The sequence below is a fragment of the Pongo abelii genome, chromosome 10 (genome assembly GCF_028885655.2).
Source record: "Pongo abelii isolate AG06213 chromosome 10, NHGRI_mPonAbe1-v2.0_pri, whole genome shotgun sequence".
Lineage (NCBI taxonomy): Eukaryota > Metazoa > Chordata > Mammalia > Primates > Hominidae > Pongo > Pongo abelii.
In genome coordinates, this window is record NC_071995.2 from 69,680,960 (window position 1) to 69,703,753 (window position 22,794).

At 35.2% G+C, this 22,794-nt stretch overlaps 1 protein-coding gene and 1 non-coding gene across 2 annotated transcripts in view; one reads left to right on the plus strand and one right to left on the minus strand.

The window, feature by feature from the left end:
* ZFC3H1 (zinc finger C3H1-type containing) overlaps nucleotides 1-22,794 on the minus strand; it is a 54,439-nt gene that overhangs the window by 24,829 nt on the left and 6,816 nt on the right. Inside the window, exons 2-11 of the mRNA XM_002823519.6 lie at nucleotides 22,370-22,786; nucleotides 13,203-13,267; nucleotides 10,329-10,527; nucleotides 9,546-9,769; nucleotides 7,909-8,032; nucleotides 3,874-3,971; nucleotides 2,314-2,523; nucleotides 1,954-2,118; nucleotides 906-1,043; nucleotides 162-283 (exon numbers count right to left, since the gene is read on the minus strand). Of these exons, the coding sequence (XP_002823565.1) occupies nucleotides 162-283; nucleotides 906-1,043; nucleotides 1,954-2,118; nucleotides 2,314-2,523; nucleotides 3,874-3,971; nucleotides 7,909-8,032; nucleotides 9,546-9,769; nucleotides 10,329-10,527; nucleotides 13,203-13,267; nucleotides 22,370-22,786 (1,762 nt within the window). The remainder of the gene's footprint in view (nucleotides 1-161; nucleotides 284-905; nucleotides 1,044-1,953; nucleotides 2,119-2,313; nucleotides 2,524-3,873; nucleotides 3,972-7,908; nucleotides 8,033-9,545; nucleotides 9,770-10,328; nucleotides 10,528-13,202; nucleotides 13,268-22,369; nucleotides 22,787-22,794) is intronic.
* LOC112135983 (small nucleolar RNA SNORA17) lies at nucleotides 4,817-4,943 on the plus strand. Its single transcript, XR_002917198.1, has one exon. It is a non-coding gene; the product is annotated as a small nucleolar RNA SNORA17 (small nucleolar RNA).

Sequence of the window (22,794 nt, forward strand, 5' to 3'; positions counted from 1 at the left end):
GTATGACCATCCAGCACCCTCTTCTGTGTGAGTTATAAAACATTAACTCTGTATCTTAGACAAAAGCATCATCACTCATTTCCCAGTGCCAATAAACTCTATAAGAGAAGTTTTGAAAACATCACATACTTTTAATGTTAATTACATAAAATTACACTTACTTGGCAATCTCTTCCTTTAACAATCTATATTCAATCTTCTTTTCTTCAGGCAAAGCCTCCGGTGTTCGCAAAGGATCATTTTCTTTTTCAGATTTTGGAGGTACTTTCGGTTTTGAAGCTTGCTAAAAAAAAAAAACATTTGAAGTCAACTAGATCATCAGCTTTCCAAAATTCCATACTAAGATTTGTATTTTACATTGCAATCCAGTGTACACTGAATTTATTTAGAAATACCTGAATGTCTTCATCATTTTCTATTCTTTTTTCTAAAACAATGTTGGTTGATAACTACTAAATTGTATACGCCACCAAGTAGTGAAGATCTACAGTCTGAAAATCATTGAATTAAATCATAGCTAAACAACTACTGAAATAGGGAAAAAATGATAAAAGTTGTACTTAGAGAATATATTTTAATAAAAACTGTTTTCCAGTAACACAACACAACTCTAAAACAACAACAGTCTCCTTACCACACAGAGCAATTATCCAACCAATTTTACTATTTTGAAAAAGGAAATACTTAATAGGAAACACAAATAATGGAAACTTTTAATAGTAAAATCAATCTACATTGATACATGCTTCATTATATAAAGTCCTAATACCACAAATACTTAAAATATTTCCACAAATCAATGTTATTAAAAATCTATAACTTTATGGTTTAATTTTCAGGAAAAAATAAACTTTACTGATTGTCAAAAGGTCATCTTTCTTTCCACCTTTAATTATTGCACTTACCTCAGCAGTTCGTCTTGCTTCTTTAATCATGGACTCTAATCCACCAAAAACACTATTTGTTGACTTGGAAGCCTCTCCATCAGATTCACTATCATCTGAATCATTTAGTGTTACAACCACTGATTTATGCTTTGGAAGCTGCAAAGACAATATATTTATTATTCGTGATAACAAAAGGATGTCATTTAACCTCGTTCAATTTCAATCCACAAAAATAATGGGCTCCAGGTAGATCGTCTATGGCTTCTTCTAGGGTTGTATTACATAATCCACTGTGTCGACCAATACTGGTTATATGACTGAGACATAAAATGCTGTATATTCTTTAAGTCTTTCTATACTATAATTACTCTCATTAAAATTTTATTTTTGCTAACTTTCTATTATAAAGAACCATAATGCAATTTAAATTAACTCTTTTAAAACCAAAGAAAAATTTTGTTAATTTTACATAATAATTATCAAAATTCTGTACTTTGTGGTTACATATAGAAGGTAAATTGCCAAAACTGGCTTACCTAACAGAGGTAAGATTTCAACTTGTCTTTGTTCTATTTATTTTATTTTGAAGCCATTAGAAAACAAGGTAGAAACAAACTATCATTTCAACCTCCTTAATAAACATGATAAATAATTTCTTCCATCATAGTGTAGTCATTGGTTGGAAAACATACACAAAGTATACAAAGAGATGGGAGAAATAAAAAACATGCAATTTGTTAAAATTTTGACTCCAAAAAGATAGAAAATCCGAATGAGCCAATTTCTATAGAAAAAAAGCTGAAGAAACGACAGAGGAAAGTACACCACTCTGATGAAAACAATACCTCCCCCAACACACTATCACCAAACTCTACCAGTTTTCAAGTGAAGCTGTTGCTCTCATTTTATCATTAATAAATTAAAAATAAATTTTAAAAATTTGTATTTATACATGAATATATGTGTGTATATAAATAAAGCAAGGGGTAGAAAACAGGACAGCTAAACTTCATAGAAATTTCTCACAACTGTTTGAATAAAAGTAGCATTAAATTTTTGTTTTTACCGAGATCACAGTTCGTGGAAGACGGGGTCCTCTGTGAAACTTTGGATTCTGTATCCTAGGCTGCGACACTGTGTTAATACTGACTATTGATAGATTGCTTCTTGGCACAGGATGTGAATTGTTCAGAACTGGAGGTGAAGGTGGGTCACTATTGCTGGATGTTTCCTATATAAGGAAGAGAAAGATATGAAACATTCCTAAATAAAAATAAATTTCTGCCACCTTTAAAAATCTTGAGCATGTTAGAATTATCCCCACTTTGCTGAAAAGCCCAATGAAGCCCAAGTAACCAGAAAAAAGTAGGACTACCGTAAAGCTAAGCTCAAGAGCACCACCTAGAGGTTCAGGTACCTAAATTACCTCTGGCTTAAAAGCTCTTTTATTTGCTAGAGATTTAAGTAGTTCTTCTCGAAGCAGCATTTCTTCCTCCTCTTCCTCATCTGCAAAAGGTGGTTTTGGAGGCTGTTCTGGATCTTCAGGTGGGAGAGGTGGTAATGGTGGTAGAGGAGGTAGAGGTTCAAGAGAAACACACAAGCCTTCCACATAAGGCTGGCTCAAAGGTGGCAGAGACTATTTTTTAAAAAAGAATTACAATGCAAATTTTATCAACTCAAATCCTTATCTCTGCAGCAATATTAAACTAGAAAAAAATAAACTTTATACTATTATTTTATCTGTAAATATAGTAAGCTAAGTATATGTTAACCTCAAAACAAACCCAGAAATCAATAGCCAACCACGAAAAAGTGTTATTTTTACAATTTTTTAAAAAATCAACAATATTTGAAACATTGATTAACTTCAAGGAAAATTACAGAAACTTCTCTGTTCCCATTCTTATATCCATTTAGCATTCTAGAAGATATAGATATCAAACTGTACAGGGTCCTTTCTTCTAGATGACTACCTGAAAGCAAGTAGATACTGAAACCCAAGACATAATATTTCAGTAAAAAATAAAAATTAGAAACCAAGGGATTCTGTGAATAATAGTCCAGAGTACTTTAATCATTAATTAAGTATCAAGAAGAATCACTACTACTCTCTTAAAAGGGCTTCTTAGAGAATATCTGTAAAGGAAACTAATTTTACACAAATACCTAAATTTGGGTATGTATTTGCATCAAAGATCTTCCAGTATTTCTCTTGGCATTTAGTTTATTTATTCATTCCCAAAAAGAAAAACATTACAACAAAGAAAGTGCTGTTTTCTCTCTCACTATCAGCTCTAATATTCCCCTCACCATACATGTTCTAGAAAGACACTAGATGTCTTTCCTGAAATGGAAAGGTTCCCTCTTACACCTACTGAGAGATACTCAATTTGATCTCTAGGCCCTCTCAATCTAAAAACAATGTCAAAACTTTTAATGTGTGATTCCTCTACTTCCTTTTTTTCCTTTTCCTTTTATTGTTTTTGTTTTTTTGTTTTATTTTTAGTGGGAGGACTGGAGACAGGAGGAAAAGAAATTAACTTCATAGAAAATGCTTTTCTTTTGCTGGATTTTCAAGTTAAAAATAACCATTTTTATGAAAAGAGGAGAAAGGAGAGTATTAATTTTTAGAAGCATCCTAATGCACGTAAATTCCAATTCCCTAAAAAAGAGACAGTCCAAAACAGTAGATAACTTATGTTTTTGAATAAATTTTCTGAGTAGCTACTATCTGAGAGTAAAGAGAAGAAGGAAACATGATAGGTACCGAAAAGTCAACATGAAATTAAAAATTAGCTATGAAAAAAATCTACCAAATGGATAGCTTGCTGGTATAATCAACTGTTTATTCTATGTATTTCATTGCTATTAATTCTGGTAAGCAATTCTGATTTTTAAGCCCTCTTCAAACTTAACCATTCGTTTTTAAAAACAAATTAGAAAAGATAAGACAAAATAATTTTCTTAGAAATCAATTCTGACTTACAGAAACCTGAGGTGGTGGAGGCAAAGAAAGAGATGGTGCTGGAGAAAAATACCCCAATGAACATTCAGAGAAAAATGGCGGTTGCACTGGTGAAGGAGCTGTAAAAAAATTTTTTGTTAAGAGTTTAATAACAGAAATACTTCATTAGGAATATATTGTTTATGTTATGTTTGAAGAAATACATCTAGGTGGAGTGCAAATTAGATTTTATCAACCTCTGATAAAATCTTTAACCCCCTCATGAGTCCATCTCCAGCCATTTAAAATTGTCATATCATCATAAAGTCAGCCATTCACTTTAAACTAATAATTAGTCCCTCAAAACTCTCACTTTGTTCCACTTTTAACCTAATGATGAGAGCAGAGAATAGAGCAGGAAAAGATAGAAACATACTTTAAAAAAACAAACAAACAAACAAAAAACACAAGCATACTTTTTAAGAAATAAGGAAACAAAAAATTCCCTTGAATTCTGCCAAAGTGCCCTAGCCAAAGGAAAACAATGATGTGGTGACTTCATTATTCCCTTCTTGTGGAGCAAAAGAAAGTTGAGGACATGGACCATATAAGCTGTGCTGAAAGCAAATAAAACTAGGAATGAGAAGAATTACTTAAGTGTATTTAGTCAATAAGGTGCACATTTTTTCACATTTTAATTTTGAAATAATTACAATTGATGCATCTCAGCATTTTTCTTCCTTGGTAGCAGATAAAAATAATTGTGTATTTTATCTTCAATGACTTGTTAGGCTCACTGAAATACAGCAGTTTCAAAGACTACTCTTACTACCCTACCCACTAACTATATAATCAGAGAAAATCTAACATTTCTTCTTTATCCCAGTTGTCTCACAAGTCAATACATTATTATCCACATGCCTTATATGTGGTTGACTTGATTCCCAAATGAGATAATCTGAATATACACTAATCTTTGGAACATTTTACACAGCGCTGCAGATGTGGCTGCTGTGTCACATTTGTGTTATTAGGTGGCAGAGAGAAGAGAGGCTATGTCTATGCTCAGTGTTCTGCCCCATGAACATTTGAATGTTTAATAGTCAGACACTTGATGGTGCTATTGTTTTATGGACTTGGCATGTTTTCCCTTTCTAATATCTGGGAGACAGGGTGGACCTAGTGAGTGCAGTGATCTCCGAGGAAAGCCCTCCAGGCTCCACTGTCCTCATCCAGATTTAACCAGCCCTGACTCACTGCCAGGCGCCAGGAGAGGCTTCTGAGGACTTTCTGACCTTTGTGTTGGGCCGGCCACTAGGGGTTCTGAAAGGACAGTGGGAAGGTAGAGGGTGCCCTCAGCAAGAGTAGCCTTCATTCATGAATTTTAGAAACTAGTGGTAGGAAAGACAAAGTCCATTATGTGCTGGTTCATGCTACCCACCATGTCAGGATCATCCAGGAAGACAAAGAACTAGGAAAGTGTTTGCTGGTGTTTGATTCAGTAAATAGTATTAACAGTAGCCCCTTTTACTATGCTCTTCATTCTGTGTCAAGCTTTCTTGTTATTTATTTTTGAGACAGAGTCTCACTCAGTGCCCAGGCTAGAGTGCAGTTTTATTGTGCTCTTGATTCTGTGTCAAGCTTTCTTGTTATTTATGTATTTATTTTTGAGACAGAGTGTCGCTCAGTGCCCAGGCTAGAGTGCAGTGGCACGATCTCAGCTCACTACAACCTCCACCTCCCAGGTTCAAGTGATTCTCCTGCCTCAGGCTCCTGAGTAGCTGGGACTACAGGGGTGAGCCACCACTACCAGCTAATTTTTGTATTTTTAGTAGAGGCGAGGTTTCACCATGTTGGCCAGGCTGGTTTCGAACTGTTGACCTCAGGTGATCCTCCCGCCTCGGCCTCCCAAAAGTTCTGGGATTACAGATGTGAGTCACCGTGCCCAGCCATTCTTGTTTTTTAACACAGGAAAGAAGTTGACATAACTTGTGATTGGCTTACAGTGTTGAGCACTGGCCAGAAAGACCAGGTGGTGGACTGGCCCCAGCCCAGATCAAGATGCAGAGGCCAGGATGTGGGCCTTGCCCTGTGCCAGGGGGCTGTTTGGAACAGAGGTGTAGATACAGGCTCCACCTGCTCTGGGACCACCAGTGGTGCTCAAGGTATTTGCAGCCTCAGAGCTTGGCTTTCCACAAGTCCACCCACCCCCAAGGCCATGCAGCTGCAGTTCCTGCTCTGCTTTCATTACAGGGAATGGGCAGGCTGGCATTGGGATGCCCACTGCCTCTGGCCCTAGCCTCTCTACCTTGGTGGCACTGTGTGCTCCAGCTGGCCAGGGGCAGCTGCCGGGACCACCCCATCATTTTAGTATTCTGATTTTTAAGTTGTTCTGCCATTGTGGTATCGTAGCGAAAAAAAAAAAATAACCTTCTGGCAATTTTTGAACTGCCTGAAACCTCAGATCCTAAACTAGTTTTTTACTGTATTTGAATTCTCTTGGTTTTTTTTCCCCCGCCAAGGGAAAAACTCTACATGGAAAACATTCTTTTTTAATACAAGATAAAGTGAATTAAAAGATGTTTTTAATGCACATTTCTTCAAATATAATATGTCTGTGTCGGCAAAATTTGAGAAAAAAATTGATCTTGAATGGAAAAAAATACATATATATAAATATCTGCAGTTAACGTGGCAAAAAATTAAAATTTGACAAAGCTGCGTAGAGAGTATGTTCTCTATATGCTTCACAAAATCATTTAAAAAGCATAGATCATAAAGTTATTTTATAGAAATAAAGTATTAATAATATTGTCAATACTTCGGAATTATAATGAATCATCTCCAAGAATCTGAAAATAAGAAAATTAAAGATTGACCAAAGCAAGTTAAATTATGTTATCAAAACATAATATAATGTAAGACTATCAAACACCAGCTTAAAATAACAACCTGAAAAATGAGCATTTTAGTAAACACTAGCCAAATAATACATATTTTGTTTTGTCTCTAGTCTAGATACACCGAAGTAGGATTCCAGTTTTGATTTGGTCTCACCATGTGACTACAGGGAGAAATACACTGATCATGTGTTCTTTCAAATTCTCCAGTTCCTGAAATGCCAACTGTGTTCTGTTATCTGCCTCAGTCTTATGTGTTTTAAATTATTTGTGAAGGAACAGGTAGGTCTCTCACAGCCAATCACCCCTGAACATCAACAAAATCAAGTCTCTGGCCCTCAAAGATAAGTCAGATTCTAGACTATGCAACCTAAAGGAAAGTTACAGCCCTGACCAGTTCTAACCAGCGTTTCCTGAGATGCCACTAGTATCACTTTCTGTCTCAAAATTTCTACAAATTATCATACTGGAATGAGACAGGAAGCCAAATAGCAAAAAAGGAATTTTGTTCTTTGACTAAAGCAGAAAGAATCTTGGATATAAAGATCAAGAGTTTGTTTTTTTAAAGAGTAGTGTTCTCATCTTTCCCATTTTTCACTTTTTATTTTTTGAGACAGAATCTTGCTCTGTCATTCAGGCGGGAGTGCAGTGGTACAATGTCAGCTCACTGCAACCTCCACCTTCCAGGTTCAAGCAATTCTCATGCCTTAGCCTCCCAAGAAGCGGGATTAAAGGCACATGCCACCACACCCAGCAAATTTTTGTATTTTTAGTAGAGACAGGGTTTCGCCATGTCAGCCAGGCTAGTCTCCAACTCCTGGCCTCAAGTAATCTGCCTGCCTCAGCATCCCAAAGTACTGGGATTACAGGCGTGAGCCACTGCACCCAGCCCAGTCTTCACTTTCTGGAGCAAACAGTTAACAGAGTTTAAACAATGCCTTATTTATTTATTTTTTAATTTAAAGGCTATCTAGAAACACTCAGAAATAAAGGTTAATATTACTTATTTGGGGTTTGCTCTCTAAGTATTTACAACAACAAATAATGTCTATCGTCATACAGTTCATCAGCAAATCTCACTTTCATTACACATTTCTTTCAAGGTTTTGAGTACCATAATGACTATTCTCTATTTAATACATGTAAATACACAAAGGTTTCAAGTTTTGGCTCATACCTGGAGAACTGGTTTCACTATCTGTATCCATAGCAACTTCTTCATAGTTATCATACTGATAAATGCCTCCTCCACTATCAGTAGGTTGCTTATCTAACGATCGCCTCAGGTCAGGATCTGAAGACTAAGTATACAACACTTTTTTTAGTTTCAAAGCATTTTCTGTCTTGGGTTACAAATCACAAAAGAACTGATAGTTATATTCTAGGGAAGAGTATCAAAAATCATGGTGATACAGTTAGATCTGCCTATCACATCTTTGGGAAATTCAATTTAAATGATAGCTACACTGGTTGACATTTTATAACTGTATAATCAGATAGAAAATGGAATTTCCAAAATACTAGCTATACAGACGAAATCCCCCATTGTTAGCTGAGCTACTAAATAATTAGCTCTTCCTGTATAAAATGACACCAAACTCTTGTACACTTATGACTTCTGTATGATTAAGAAACTAGAGGAATACAAGCAAGTTTTATGTCATCACGACTGCATAGAGACTATTTCCCCAAAAATTCAAAAACATTTTAATTATGAATAAATTAATGATACCTGAAAGCTATAAATTCTGGGTAAATGTGTTTATCTATTGTATGTTGTCTTCTTGTCTACTTCTTACTATGTTTCACTCAGAGACAGTTTATAATAAACTAAAAACTCACAAAACCTCTCGAGAAGGAGGTAAAGAATAATGTGCAAATAATACCATATTTATCTCTAGGAAAAGATTCTACTGGCCTGGCGCGGTGGCTCATGTGGTCGGGAGTTCAAGACCAGCCTGGCCAACATGGTGAAACACCATCTCTACTAAAAATACAAAAAAAATTGGCCAGGCATGGTGGCGGGCGCCTGTAATCCCAGCTACTCGGGAGGCTGGGGCAGGAGAATTGCTTGAACCTGGGAGGCGGAGGTTGCAGTGAGCCGAAACATGCCATTGCACTCCAGCCTGGGCAACAAGAGTAAGACTCCATCTCAAAAAAAAAAAAAAAAAAAAAATTTCAAAGTATAAATATTTACAATATTCCTTGCTTAAGCAAACCTAACTCCAATTAACGAATTTACTCTTTAATATCCCTCTACTCTTCATTAATACATTCTCAAGTATACTCTTTTTGGGCTTTTTTCTTCTTTTCGGGTGGAGAGGGTAAAAGAAGGGAGGGAAAGAGAAAAAGAGAAGACGACAAGTATATTCATATACATAGTAAATGTTCAACAAATGTTTGACCACTAAATACAAAATAGCCACATGCACTAAGGTTATTACTATATCATGATTTAACATTTATTAAAATAGTCCATACTAGTCATGACACACTTCTCAATCTACATTACTAAACAATGAAAAACTAATGAAATTCTACCCCTGTACTTAAGAAACAGCCATTTTCAGAATAAGTTTTCACCACAATTTAGTAATCCTACTTTCTTCTAAACAGAAAGCAGTCTCTGCTAATAATAATCTTAGCCTTCATTTCTTCTTCCAATACCTACAACTATAAAAGATGCTTTCCCAATTATAACCTACCTTCCTTTTTTCCAAGAGTTATTTATAAAATAAACTTTGACAGAATCTATGAAATATGACTTTAAGGAAACAGAGTAACGTTTTGATTTTATATTTTTGCATTTCTTACTTTACTTCTCGATCTCCTCTTGCCACCAACCAATTTCATGAATCGATTGTACTGTTCTTCCTGATTTGAGAGATCTCGAATTTTTCTGATTTCTTCCTCTCTTTTCCTTCTCTCTTCTTCTTCAGCTTGTTTCCGCTGATCCTCTTCTTTCTGTCTTTCCTGTTCTTTTTGTTGTTGTAGTTTCTTCCATGCCTTTGTTTGCTGCTTCCTCAATGCTTGTTTAGCTTTAAATAAAAAAATACATAAACATTAGCATCTGTTAGGAGATAGAAGAAAAATAAGAGTCTTAAAAAATATCTTCATTATCTATTAATCAATGATGATGCTCCTCTTAAGTTGTTTACATAAGATTGTCTTCCATTTTAGGGCCCTCTAATTCCCCAAACTCAAAACTCTGAATTAAAATCTCAAAACTATACTTCTACATGAATTCAACTAAAATAATTTAACAGGCAGTGGCTCATGCCTGTAATCCCAGCACTGTGGGAGGCTGAGGCGAGTGGATCACCTGACGTCAGGAGTTTGAGACCAGCTTGCCCAACATGGCGAAACCCCGTCTCTACTAAAAATACAAAAAATTAGCCGGGCGTGGTGGTGTGCGCCTGTAATCCCAGCTACTTGGGAGGCTGAGGCAGGAGAATCGCCTGAACCTGGGAAGTGGAGGTTGCAGTGAGCAGAGATCATACCACTGTACTCCAGCCTGGGCGACAAGAGCAAAACTCCGTCTCAAAAAACAAAAAAGAAAACAAAACAAAAACACAAGAATTTAATAAAAATGATCACCTGTAGTGCTAACTTTTTTGGCCGAATGTGTTTTTGTACTTGTTTTAACTTTTTGCTGTACAGTTTTCGTCTTAGTCAACTTTTCTTTGCTTTCTTTCATCACCTGCTGTTCTTTTTGTTGCCATTTTTTACTGGCTGACTGAAGAGCCAAAAGGCGAAGCTGTAATTCAGATAGTTCCTCTTCATCTTCACCAAGTTTCTTTAAAGCAAAAAGAAAGAGCTAAAAATTTTTAATTCTGTTATTTAGCTTGTACATTTCATCAAGTCAAATCCTTTACAAGATAAAAATTTAAAGTTTGAAGGCAAATATGACAAGGCAAATACAGATAAAATAAGTAAACTAATTTACTTCCCACAGCCCGAGACTCTAATGTAATTCCTAAAATACGAATAGAAGATGAGTCTGCAGAAGGTATGTGTATATATGTAATGTAGGGCTGGTGAGGCGGTACAACTGATAGAACAGGATAATGCAAAAAAGAAAAGAGTTAGCAGCTAACATTTAAAAGGGCTTCCCAAACTGGAAAGAGTAAAAGTCTGATGGCAGCAAATGCAATGAAGAAATCAAGACCCAGGAGAGGTAAGGAAAGAAGAAGGAAGTGGTTCCTGATCACGTGATTTGCTGGCCTCACCAGTAATAGAGAACAACAGACACACTGAATGTCAAGATTCAAAATTACAAATTTTCTTTTATGTGTACATTTTTAAATTCTTTAAATTACTATTGAAGGGAAAAATATATAGAGATTTGCTTACAGCTGACTGTTATGTGTTCTAAGACTACAGATATTTATCTGAATATTTTATATATTTTGAACACCCAAGACTTTCCTTCAGGAAAGCTAAAACAGGACAATAATGTTAAAAGCAGATGTCTGAGAACTTTTTTCCAATTGAAGTAACTTAACTTTTGCATTTCACTTTCGAAATAGTTTAAAAAATTAATCTATTCTGCCCATTATAGCAAAAATAGAACTGAAAAATGTCAGGCTCCCTAGACGTTTTTAATGAGAGTCCATGGATTTTAATAAGGGGTGGGAGGATAGCTTTGGCTTCCCCACCCCTGAAGTTAAACACAAACTGTTTTTTCTTTATGTATTTGCATGGAAGGGAAAGGAAGAGTCAAAAAAGATTCCAAAAGATTAAGGCCCACTTATCTAATAACTTTTTCTTATAGGTACATTGTAATTATATTTTCTCCTAAAATCCAATCAAATTCTTTCTATTGTTAAACATAAAGAAAATAGTGGATACTAACTAACGATTTCACCTGAATATGAACTACTATAAGCCCTAAACTACTGTCATACACTTCAGTACTTCAGTTTAACCAAACCAGGACAGTCACCCTTTCCACTGTTGGTAAGTACATGTAAGCAATAATTTTAAAATTATTATGGTTCTTTTTTAAATTGTACGTCACTTAAATGTATCAAATTCTATTGCCTGGTACTGAAATTCCAGAGCTGTGCTGTTCAATATGGTAGCAATGAGCCACATGTGGCTATGTGAATTTAAATCAACCAAAACTGAATTTAAAAATCTGTACCTAAGCCACACTAATCACTTTTCAAGTTCTTCATAGCCACATGTAGTTAACAGCTACCATATTGGAGAATTCAGCTATAAAACATTTCCATTATTGTAGAAAATTCTATTAAACAGTACTCATGTAGAGAGTTTAACTAAAATAAAGCTATCCTCACTGTTTCATTGAGACAAAGTCTTTTTGTTTTCTTCTGTTTTAAATTATTTAATTTTTTTCAAGTTGGGATCTCTCTATGTTGCCCAGGCTGGTCTCAAACTCCTGAGCTAAAGTGATCAATCCACCTCAGCCTTCCAGAGTGCTGGGATTACAGGCATAAGCCACCACGCCCAGTGAGACTTTTGATTACTTTTTGCAACCACTCTCTTTGGAATGAAAGAAACCACTGATTCTGTCACCCACCTATATGCTACGTGAGGTAGCTACTTGAACAGCAAGAGCACAGAACTAAGGTCGTTAGTTCCCATTAGTCAGACAAGCTCATTAAATTACTTGCTCTGACACTCAATTCCTATGTAACTTTAGGCAAGTCACGTAATCTACTCAAATGACTCTTACTTCATCTACGAAATGTATATAATGTCAACTTGATTCATAGGGTTATTGTGAGGGTATTAAAAAATGTGTATGTGTACGTTATATTATCATTTCTAAATTCAGGGCCATCTTTCTCCTAAAGCTCCTAGACTATTTAAATAATTTCAATTTATGCAAAAAAACAAACTGAAATCTCAAAATAAAAAAACTAGAGATATTTCAGATCTCTAATTCAACAAATTGAAAAGGCTTGGGTTACTGAGTCCCTGTCATATGTCAAACACAGTGCTTGAGGCTTCTGTATTTCATTCTACTGAAGCCTCACAACAACCCAGATAACAGAAGACATTAAGTTCAGTTTGTAGAAAAGAATATAGAAGCAAGCAAAGGCTAAATAGTTTATACAAAGTCATTCAGTTAACAAGAAGTGGAGGTAGAATTTAATACCAGGTGAGTCTACCTTACTCCAAAAGCTTACCCACACAGGATAAACCACAAAAAATGGAGAAAATATCTGGATCAAAATTAAAGGTTTCAAAAAACAAATGATTAAAAAAAGATCCCGTATGAATATATATAACACTTTAAATAAACATAACTTGCAGAACCCAGGGAAAAGAGACTACAAGATGCCGATCCAGAATTTCTTTAAGGCTTATGTCCAAATGGAGTTATAGGAATGATGAAAGAAAATGAGTGAAAGACAGAATTTCCCTTACAAAAGAACAAAATAAAGCAATGCAAAAATGGGTCTTACAGAGATGATACAGTCTCACAAAGCAGTATCTTACCTTTTCAGACAGAATATCTGAGGTACTAATTCTTCTTGTTAAATTTTGTTCTTTATCTTGTAATCCTTTAAAATAAAATAATATCTTTTGAATAATCCAATAGCCACAATCTAAAATAAAATAATCCTATATAATATCTGGTAATTATTTTAAAAGATATCATTAAAGGGTCTCATTTTTCTCAATCTCTCAACCAAAAGGAAATATCATTAAAGAGAATGAAAATCTGAACAAACTCTTATCAGCCTCATTCCTGAAAGTTATAAGGCAAAATGATTCAAAATATTAAAATAAAACCACACTTTTAATAAAATGACTTCTGAACTAGAAATAGTCATTTCAAATGGGAACAGAATTTATAAAGCATAGAAACAAGCAGCAACACTTAATTATCAAGTGGATTATCCACACTGATAGAATATAATGACGACTAAATTAATCCAGTCCCCTAAATTGGAATGAATGCAATGTTTACAGACTGTATTGGATTTGTGCATTAGAGAATTGGTCTTTTATTTACTTAGAAAAGCATCAGTAGAGGCAGCTTAAGTATCAATAACATTAAGTCCATCTATACATTTTTTCCAAATATCTAGCCTTGGGCCCAAATGACTGATGAAACAATGTACAAAATCTTACATTTATATATTACCTAATCTACAACAGCTTTAAACATCACATAATAAAGTTACAGAATATCTACAATCCTGTTGAGATACTTTTGTAGCTAAAACAGATTATGTTAAAAAATCAGAAATCTTTCCTTAAGATGACAAAACTGAAATTGTAAAGCTAGGATTTAAACTACATCTTAATTTTAAGCCTAGTGTTTTTACCGTAACACCACACCTGTCAATGTTCCAAACATCCTAATTTGACTGCTCAAGTGAACCAAAGAATATCCAACTTATTCAATAAATAAAGAACCAAAGAATATCCGACTTATTCAATAAATAAAGAAATGACTAATCTAGCACCTCAATCAATGTAAACAGAAGGCAATGACCAAATTTCAAGACAAATGAGTTCTGTTGAAAGGCTTAGTCTATAAATGTGAATTTGTTGCAACATGACTGATACATTAGAAAATAATTTGAGCAGCCAGGCACAGTGGCTTATGCCTGTAATCCCAGTGCTTTGGGAGGCCAAGGCGGGTGGATCACCTGAGGTCAGGAGTTCAAGACCAGCCTGGGCAACATGGCAAAACTCCGTCTCTACTGAAAATACAAAAAATTAGCCAGGCATGGTGGTGCATGCCCATAGTCCCAGCTACTCGAAAGGCTGAGGCAGGAGACTCACTTGGACCCGGGAGGTGGAGGTTGCAGTGAGCTAAGATAGTACCACTGTACTCCATCCCGGGCAACACAGCAAGACTCTTGTCTCAAAAAAAAAAAAAAAGAAAAAGAAAAGAAAAGAATTTGAGCATAACACAAATTTATATTTACTTATGTGTGATTTGTCTCAGAGAAACACTAAGAATGCAGAAAACTGCACCCAAGTGATCTGAGCCATGTAGGAATACACAAACATATACTTCAAACATCTATCAAATACCCACGTTCATTGCGTGTGTTATAAGTCACATCCATCCACATCTGGTATTACAATTTACTGCCTGATTTCAGGTAACACTGCTTGTTTTACTTCATAATAACTCATAAGTAACAAATATTCCACTTCCACAGGTGTACTTCAGGTCTATTTTATGAAATGCTGACATGTTTACTTTAATATTTCACACTTTTTTCTCCATTTCACATGCAAAGCTGTGCTATCATTTTTCATTTATTTCTATCTTTTTTTTATATGCCACGGACAAAGTTTTTGAGTGTTGTTCCTCTAACCCCATTTTCTCCACATACCCTATTGTTTTTATTGCATAATTTTGCAGTGTGGTAATGTGTATGTCCCATTGTAGCAAAAACGATCATGCTTTTAAAAACAACAGAATAGTAATAACTATTACACAAAAATAAACAGGGAAACATTAAACACTAAATTATTCTCCTACATGAGAAACTTATGAGTTTCATTAGGTCATGAGAAATCTACTGGTTGATTAGGATGTCACTTTTCTATACAAAATGGCAGCACCTCCCTTTAATGTAGCATAGAGGCAAGTATCTATTAACATAGCAGTTACCTTATGACTACATTGCTACCTTAAAAATAAATACAATAGGCTGGGTGTGGTGGCTCATGCCTGTAATCCCAGCACTTTGGGAGGCTGAGGCGGGCGGATCACGAGGTCAGGAGATCGAGACCATCCTGGCTAACATGGTGAAACCCCGTCTCTACTAAAAATACAAAAAATTAGCCGGGCGTGGTGGCAGGCACCTGTAGTCCCAGCTACTCGGGAGGCCGAGGCAGGAGAATGGTGTGAACCTGGGAGGTGGAGCCTGCCGTGAGCCAAGATCACGCCACTGCACTCCAGCCTGGGCAACAGAGTGAGAGTCAGGAGAATGGTGTGAACCCGGGAGGTGGAGCTTGCAGTGAGCTGAGATCACACCACTGCACTCCAGCCTGGGCAACAGAGCGAGTCCGTCTCAAAAGAAAAAATTAATAAATACAATAAATTCAATAAATACAAATTTCAGACAATAAATATAACTTTACACAAAGATTATAAATACAGGTTTAAACTGATCAAATGGGTAGCCAGACACTGTTCTACCACTGTCATAGGTCTGTATAATAAAATTATCTCAAGTTTTACTCAAAACCTCCAAAATGAACACTGTTCTTGTCACACAGTATTTAAATTACCAACTGAAAGTCTAATGTGAGCTAAAGTCACCAGCACATAGGTAGTAGTTAAAACCATAATAATGAGAATATCCCTAGAAAATGGGACACTGAGGACATGACAAATTAAGAAATTACACAGGAAAAGTAATTATTTAAAACAAACAAAAGACAGAAAATGAAAATCAGAAAGTTATTTTTAAAATCCATTGCAGAAATCCCAAAATTTCAAGGGAAGAAAAATATCACTGAATATAGTAGAGATGTCTACCCCCAATAGAATATTCTCAGCAATGCAGCCAGAGTGATGCCTTAAAAATATAAAACAGATTATGTCAGTCCTTTGCTCAAAACCCTGTAAGAGCTCCCCATTTCATTAGGAATAAAAAAACAAAGTTCTTACAAGGCTCTGTCTATAAGATCTGCCCCCTCCTGCCATCTCTAATCCCTTCTCTCCCATTATTCATTCCCCTCACTCTCTCTTCTGTATTAGCACAGGACTCTTTGTTCTTCCCCAAACAGGTCAGGCATCCTTCTGTATTATGGTCATTTCTCTAGTTCAGCGATGCCCAAACTTCACCACATAGCAGAATCAACAGAAGGGCTGGTTAAATACAGATTGCTAGGCCCCATTTGCAGAGCTCCCAGTTCAAAAAATCTAAGGTAGAGACTGAGAATTTGTGTTCTATCAAGTTCCCAGATAATGCAGTCCCCAGGAACCACACTTTGAAAATCACTGCTCTAGTTATTCCTTTTGCATAGAAGCCTCTTCCACCAGATATCCATTTGGCTATTCCTTTACTGTCTTCAAAGTCTTTCTTTAAATCTCACCTTCAAATAGACACCATGCTGACCACCCTATTAGTGCTGCAACCTGTATCCTCAATATCCCTTTCCTACTTACCCTGCTATACTTTTTCTTTCATAAGTTAATTTACTTACCATGTTTACTGTTTTACCTTCTAAAATGCAAGCCCATGAAAACATAAGTGACTATTTTGTTCATCAATTTATTTCCAAGAGCCTGGAATAAAGTGCTCAACTAATTTTTGAATGAATGGAAGAATGGAATAAAAAACATCCACTAAAATTTGCAATTAGGTCACAGAAAACTACCATGAGTAGTTTCAGTATTGTGATAGGGGTAGAAAAGCAAACCGTATTGGGCTAATAAGGAAATGAGAAGTAAAGTGAAAAGCTGGTACAGACTAGACGTCTCAGAAGTCTTATTGAAAAGAGGAAGAATACTTGACATAATTTAAGAGAGAATGTAGGAAGAGGTGGAAGAGGATTTCCGTTTTTGGATGGAAAAGTCAAATATATTAAGAACACCCTAAGGAGACAATGGTTCAAGATAAAGCAGAATAAATAAAGCAAGGTCCCAGAGAAGGCAGAAGAAGTTAGAGCCAGGAGAACAAGTTAAAACAAAATGGCCATGAACAAGACAGTCATTACCCTCAGGGTGAAAGAACTGAAGTGAAAATTGATATAGATTACAAACAAGTTTATGGTTAGGAAGTGAAAAGCTGGAATTGAGTGTGATCACCTCCATTAAGAGGCAAGCTTGTATACTGACAATAATAAAGGTTGAGTAAAAGGCCTGAAAAAATTATGAAGGTATAGAAGAGTTGTCAAGAGATATGGAAAAAAGGCTCACCAATAACGTAAGTTTGATAGTAGAGTCTTGCTGAGGATTGGTGGGGAAATATACATGTAGAAACACTTATATATATAATTTACTGATTCAGATGACATTTTAGCTTCTTTGATTTTCCTCCAATCACTCTTCCATACTGATGCCAGTTATTTTTCTAAAACACACGTCTGATCACATCATTTTCTTGCTTAAAAATATTTAACAGCCCACCCAACGTTTAAAAGGCAAAATTCAAATTCTTTAGCAAAATATTAAAGGCCTTCCCAATCCAACACTAACCTGTCCTTTTATAATTTTCTGTCCAACCACTCACCAAAAAAATACCGTTATCTCTCACACTGCATACATATTTGATTAATCTCAATGCCCTTAAAAAGCCCTCTGTGCCTGTCTACTCATTTGGTTCCTTCTGACTTCCCCAGTGGAAAAGATTCATTTTTCCAGATGTGTATCAAACATTTACATCTCTATGAAACCTTTCTAAAACCAGGTGAAGATATTTAATCCTTCCTGTGTTACTCCAGGCTTTCACACATAACTCATATTATACTCCATGATAGAAATTTGTGTCTTTTCTATCCCTCTGTGTTATACTTTTCAAAACTGCTTGTGTAGAATCATAGTACTAAATTGAAGAGGGGAAAGAAAGGCATCTCCCTGAGAATGTGCAACCCAAAATAATCATCACTTAGGTTTGCAACCAAATTCACACCATATGGACAGCCAGTGAGGGTTGAACTGATTCCAAGGCTGAAGTCTTTAGCAAATTCTCTCTGGGGAATGCATCTTTGTCCCAGGTCTCAAAAACTTCCCACCACTAAAATTCAAAAAGAAAAATGACTACCTCATATTAAAACAAAACAAAACAAAACAAAATCACTAAATGTTCAAGAAAAGACAGTACCAGAAATGAGTAATAACAAAACAAACATCAGAAATCAAACCCCCAAAGACCTGAGATACTGAAAATTAGCAGGTAAGGAGATAAAACAAAACAGACCTATGGTTAATTTGTTTAAAGAAACAAAGATAAAGCTGAAAATATAAGCAGGAAGAAGAAAAGTGGAAAGAATGATCAAAGTGATTTGAAAACAAAACAAAAATGAAATAGTAAAATAAAAACTGTAATTGAAATTTAAAACTCAGTAAGTGGGCTTAAGGCAAATCAAATACAGCTGAAGAGAGAATCAGTAAAGATGTATCAGAGGAAATTTTCCAGAATTTGTTAATTACAAAGTGACAGAAACTTAGAGAAATTAAGAGACATGAAAGATAAAGTATGATGACTTAACATAACATACATCTATACCGAGTTCCAAAAAAGAGAGAGAATGGGATAATATTCTAAGTGATAATGATCATTTTTTCAGAACCAATGCAAGATCCAATCCAGATTCAAGAAACAACAAATTCCAAGCTGGATACATAAAAAGAAATCTACAATCAGCACATCACGCAGTTCAACTACAGAATATCAAAGACAAAAAGGATCTTTAAAACAACCAAAGAAAAAAGATTATTTTCAAATTGGAAACCATTAAGACTGATAGATGAGTTTTGAAAATCAACAACGGAAGCCAGAAAATATTGTCAGTAAGAATATAATTAGGGGCTGGGTGTGGTGGCTCATGCCTGTAATCCCAGCACTTTGGGAGGCCAAGGCGGGCGTATCACTTCAGGCCAGGAGTTTGAGACCAGACTGGCCAATATGGCGAAACCCCATCTCTACTAAATACAAAAATTAGCCAGGCGCAATGGCATGTACCATAGTCCCAGCTACTCAGGAAGCTGAGGCATGAGAATCACTTGAACCCAGGAGGCGGAGGTTGCAGTGAGCCAAGATAGTGCCACTGCACTCCAGCCTGGATGATAGGGCAAGACTTTGTCTCAAAAACAAACAAACAAACAAAAAGCATATAATTAAACAACCTAGAATTCTAAACCCAGGGAAAATATCTTTCAAAAAGAGTAAACAGAAATCGTTTTCCACCCAGCAAAAACACATTAAAAAAAAAAAAAGTCTAAAGAATGTATTTAAGCACAGAGCACGGTGGCTCACACCTGTAATCCCAGCATTTTAGGAGGCTAAGGCAAGAGGATCACTTGAGCCCAGGAGTTTGAGACCAGCCTAGACAACATACTGAGACCTCGTCTCTACAGAAATTTTTAAAACATAGCCGGGCATGGTAGTACATGCCTGTGGTCCCAGCAACTCAGGAGGCTGAGGTGGGAGGATCACCTGAGCCCAGGAGGTCAAGGCTGCACTGAGTATTGATCACACTCCTGCACTCCAGCCTGGGCAACACAGTGAGATCTTATCTAAAACACACACACATAGAGAATATATTTATACATATATAATTCCAGACATGATACAAAGAGTGAGCCAAGAAAGTGCTAAATATATAGGCAAAGGAAGCAAACATCATTCTTTGTATTTCGGGGAAAGAGTAAGGTTCTTGATTAACTTTAAATACTGGTAGGAATATAAGACCAGAAATTTAGTATGCAACTTCCAAACTAGCAAATGAAAAAAAATTGTGTGAAGAAAAATAAGAGCCTAAAAAGAAAAAAAAAGAAGAAATTAAAAAACCACATGTCAATAATCATAAAAAATGTGAGTAGACTATATGTTCAAGCTAAAGGACAAAGACTGTCATACTGAATTATAAATTAAAACCAGTTCTACACTATGTACAAGTAATATCTGAGACATGAGGATACAGAAAGACTGAAAGAGTGGGAAATTATATAAAGAGAAAGATGATGTGGCTATTAATATAAGACAGAATAGTCTTTTAGGCAAAAACATCAGAGATAAAGTCGCTACATAATGACTCAATTACCCAGCTTCAAAGCATTTAAAGCAAAAAGTAAAAATCACAAACCCATCATCATACTGGCAAATTTTAACAAACTCCTCTTAGTAACTGATCAAGCATATCAAAAAATAAAAAAAGTGAACAACACAAAAAGCTCAAGTAATCTATAAATTCATTTCAAACATACATAGAACTCTTACAAAAAACTGATTACATACTAGACAAAGGAAGTTTCCAAGTATTTCAAAAGATTGGTTATCATAGCAATCTTATTTTCTGACAGTATGATTGACTTAGATATCAATAAAACATACTGCTAGACAACCTACATGTTTAGAAGAAACATACTTCCAAGCAGCCTACAAGTCAATGAAAAACAAAAATTAGAAAACATTCAGAATGAATGAAAAAAGTTAAATAACCCAACCTGAGACAGAACTAAAGTCAAACTTTATGGCCTAAAATGATCTTAATAGGAGACAGGCTGAAAACTGAGTTTAAAAACCTATGTACTTATTTCAGGGGAAATTAAAGAAGAGAGCAGGGGAAAAAAAAAAGGTACAACTTATAAATACTACAGATAAAAAAGTAAAGGATTCTTAAGAACAATTTTTATAACTTCTGTAACTTATAGGAAATAGACACATTACAAAAAATATAGAGTTTACATAAACTGCCTTAACAGAAATAGAAAACACGAAGTCAGATTAAAACTTTCTCAGAAAAAAACTCCACCCATGCCCAGACACTTTTATCAGCAAGATCTACCAAGTATCTCAGAATGTTTCCAATCTTAAACTACTACAGAGAATAAAGATGAAAACAGCCCCAACTAATTTGAGTATCACAACCTTACACTAAAAACTGCCAAGGAAAAAGAGGGGGGGGAAATTACGGGCTCTGAACACATAAAAAATTCTAAACAAGACACTAGCAAACCTTCATTTGTAATTGCTGAAAGTTGGAAAAACCCAAACATAATTGGGAAATGGATAAACTACAGTATGATGGGATACAAAGAACTACTGACATATACAATTACATGAATGAATTTCAAACACATTATGCTCAATGAAAGAAGCTATAATCAAAGGCAATATACTATATGATTCCATTAGTGTGACATTCTGGAAAAGGCAAAACTATAGGGACAGATCAGTGGTTACCAGGTGAACTAAGGGCTGAGGGAGGGGATAACTACAAAGACACTTGGAGAAACTGTTTGAGGTTGATCAAAGAATTCTGCATCTTAATGGTGGCTGGTGATGGTTACCCACTGTCTACATTTGTCAAAACCTGAAGAACTACACACTTATACGTTTATAATGTTAAAAGGTAAATTTTACTGTATATAAATTATATCTTAATAATAAAGAAGAAAAGAAAAAACAAGCCAAATCCATGATTTAAAAATGGTATATCATAAACTGTATTAAATGCAAGCATACAAGAATGGTTTAATACTAGAAATAAATTATATAATTCATTACACTAACAAATTAAAATAAATTAGATGCTCATCCCAATAATGAAGAAAAAAGATTTGGTAAACTTCAACATCCATTCACGCTGAAAATTTCAAACCAGGAATAGGAGTAAAACCCTCCTTTACCCAATAAGGGATACCTACAAAAAAATTAACATCATATTTAATGGTAAATGTCAAAACCATTTTCTTTAAATTAGGAAACAAAGGTGTCCACTATTATCACTTATGTATAACATTCTATTATAGAGGCCAGCATGTCAGACAAAAAAAAAAAAAAGAAAGACTAAAAGTAAACAAAATTAGTAATTATTCAATGATATGAATGTCTACATAGAAAGTACAAAAGAATTTACAGATAATTACAATCATTTCAACGAAGTACACCGCCAAAACAAATAGTTACTACTTTAGAGGCAGAAGAGTCATTACTAACTGAAATATTTAATTCCATTACCTTGACTAGAATCAGTAGTGTCGGATTTCAGGGAAAGTGGTTTTGCTCCATCTTTAACTTTTTTCAAACGGTTCTTATCTCCTGGTAAAGTCAATTTTTGCCTGAGTGGTTTTAATTCAAATGCCTGAAAAGTTTTGACTTGTGTTTTCTCCTCAGGAGCTACTTCTTTACTTGAATCCTTTGTAATACTGACATTATCAGTGCTAGTTTGGTCCTCAAAGTTCAATGTTTTAGGATCTTCCTGCACATTCTCTTCTTTGCTACTCAATGCTAGTTTTTCATCCTTATTGATGCATTCTAGTTCCAACTGTATTTGCTTATATTTTAAAAGCAAATCTTCAAAAGTTTCTTCCACAGAGTTTTCATTTTTTGATGAATAATTTTGTTTTCTTGATGGAGACCTTCCAAAACTTTTGGCTGAACAG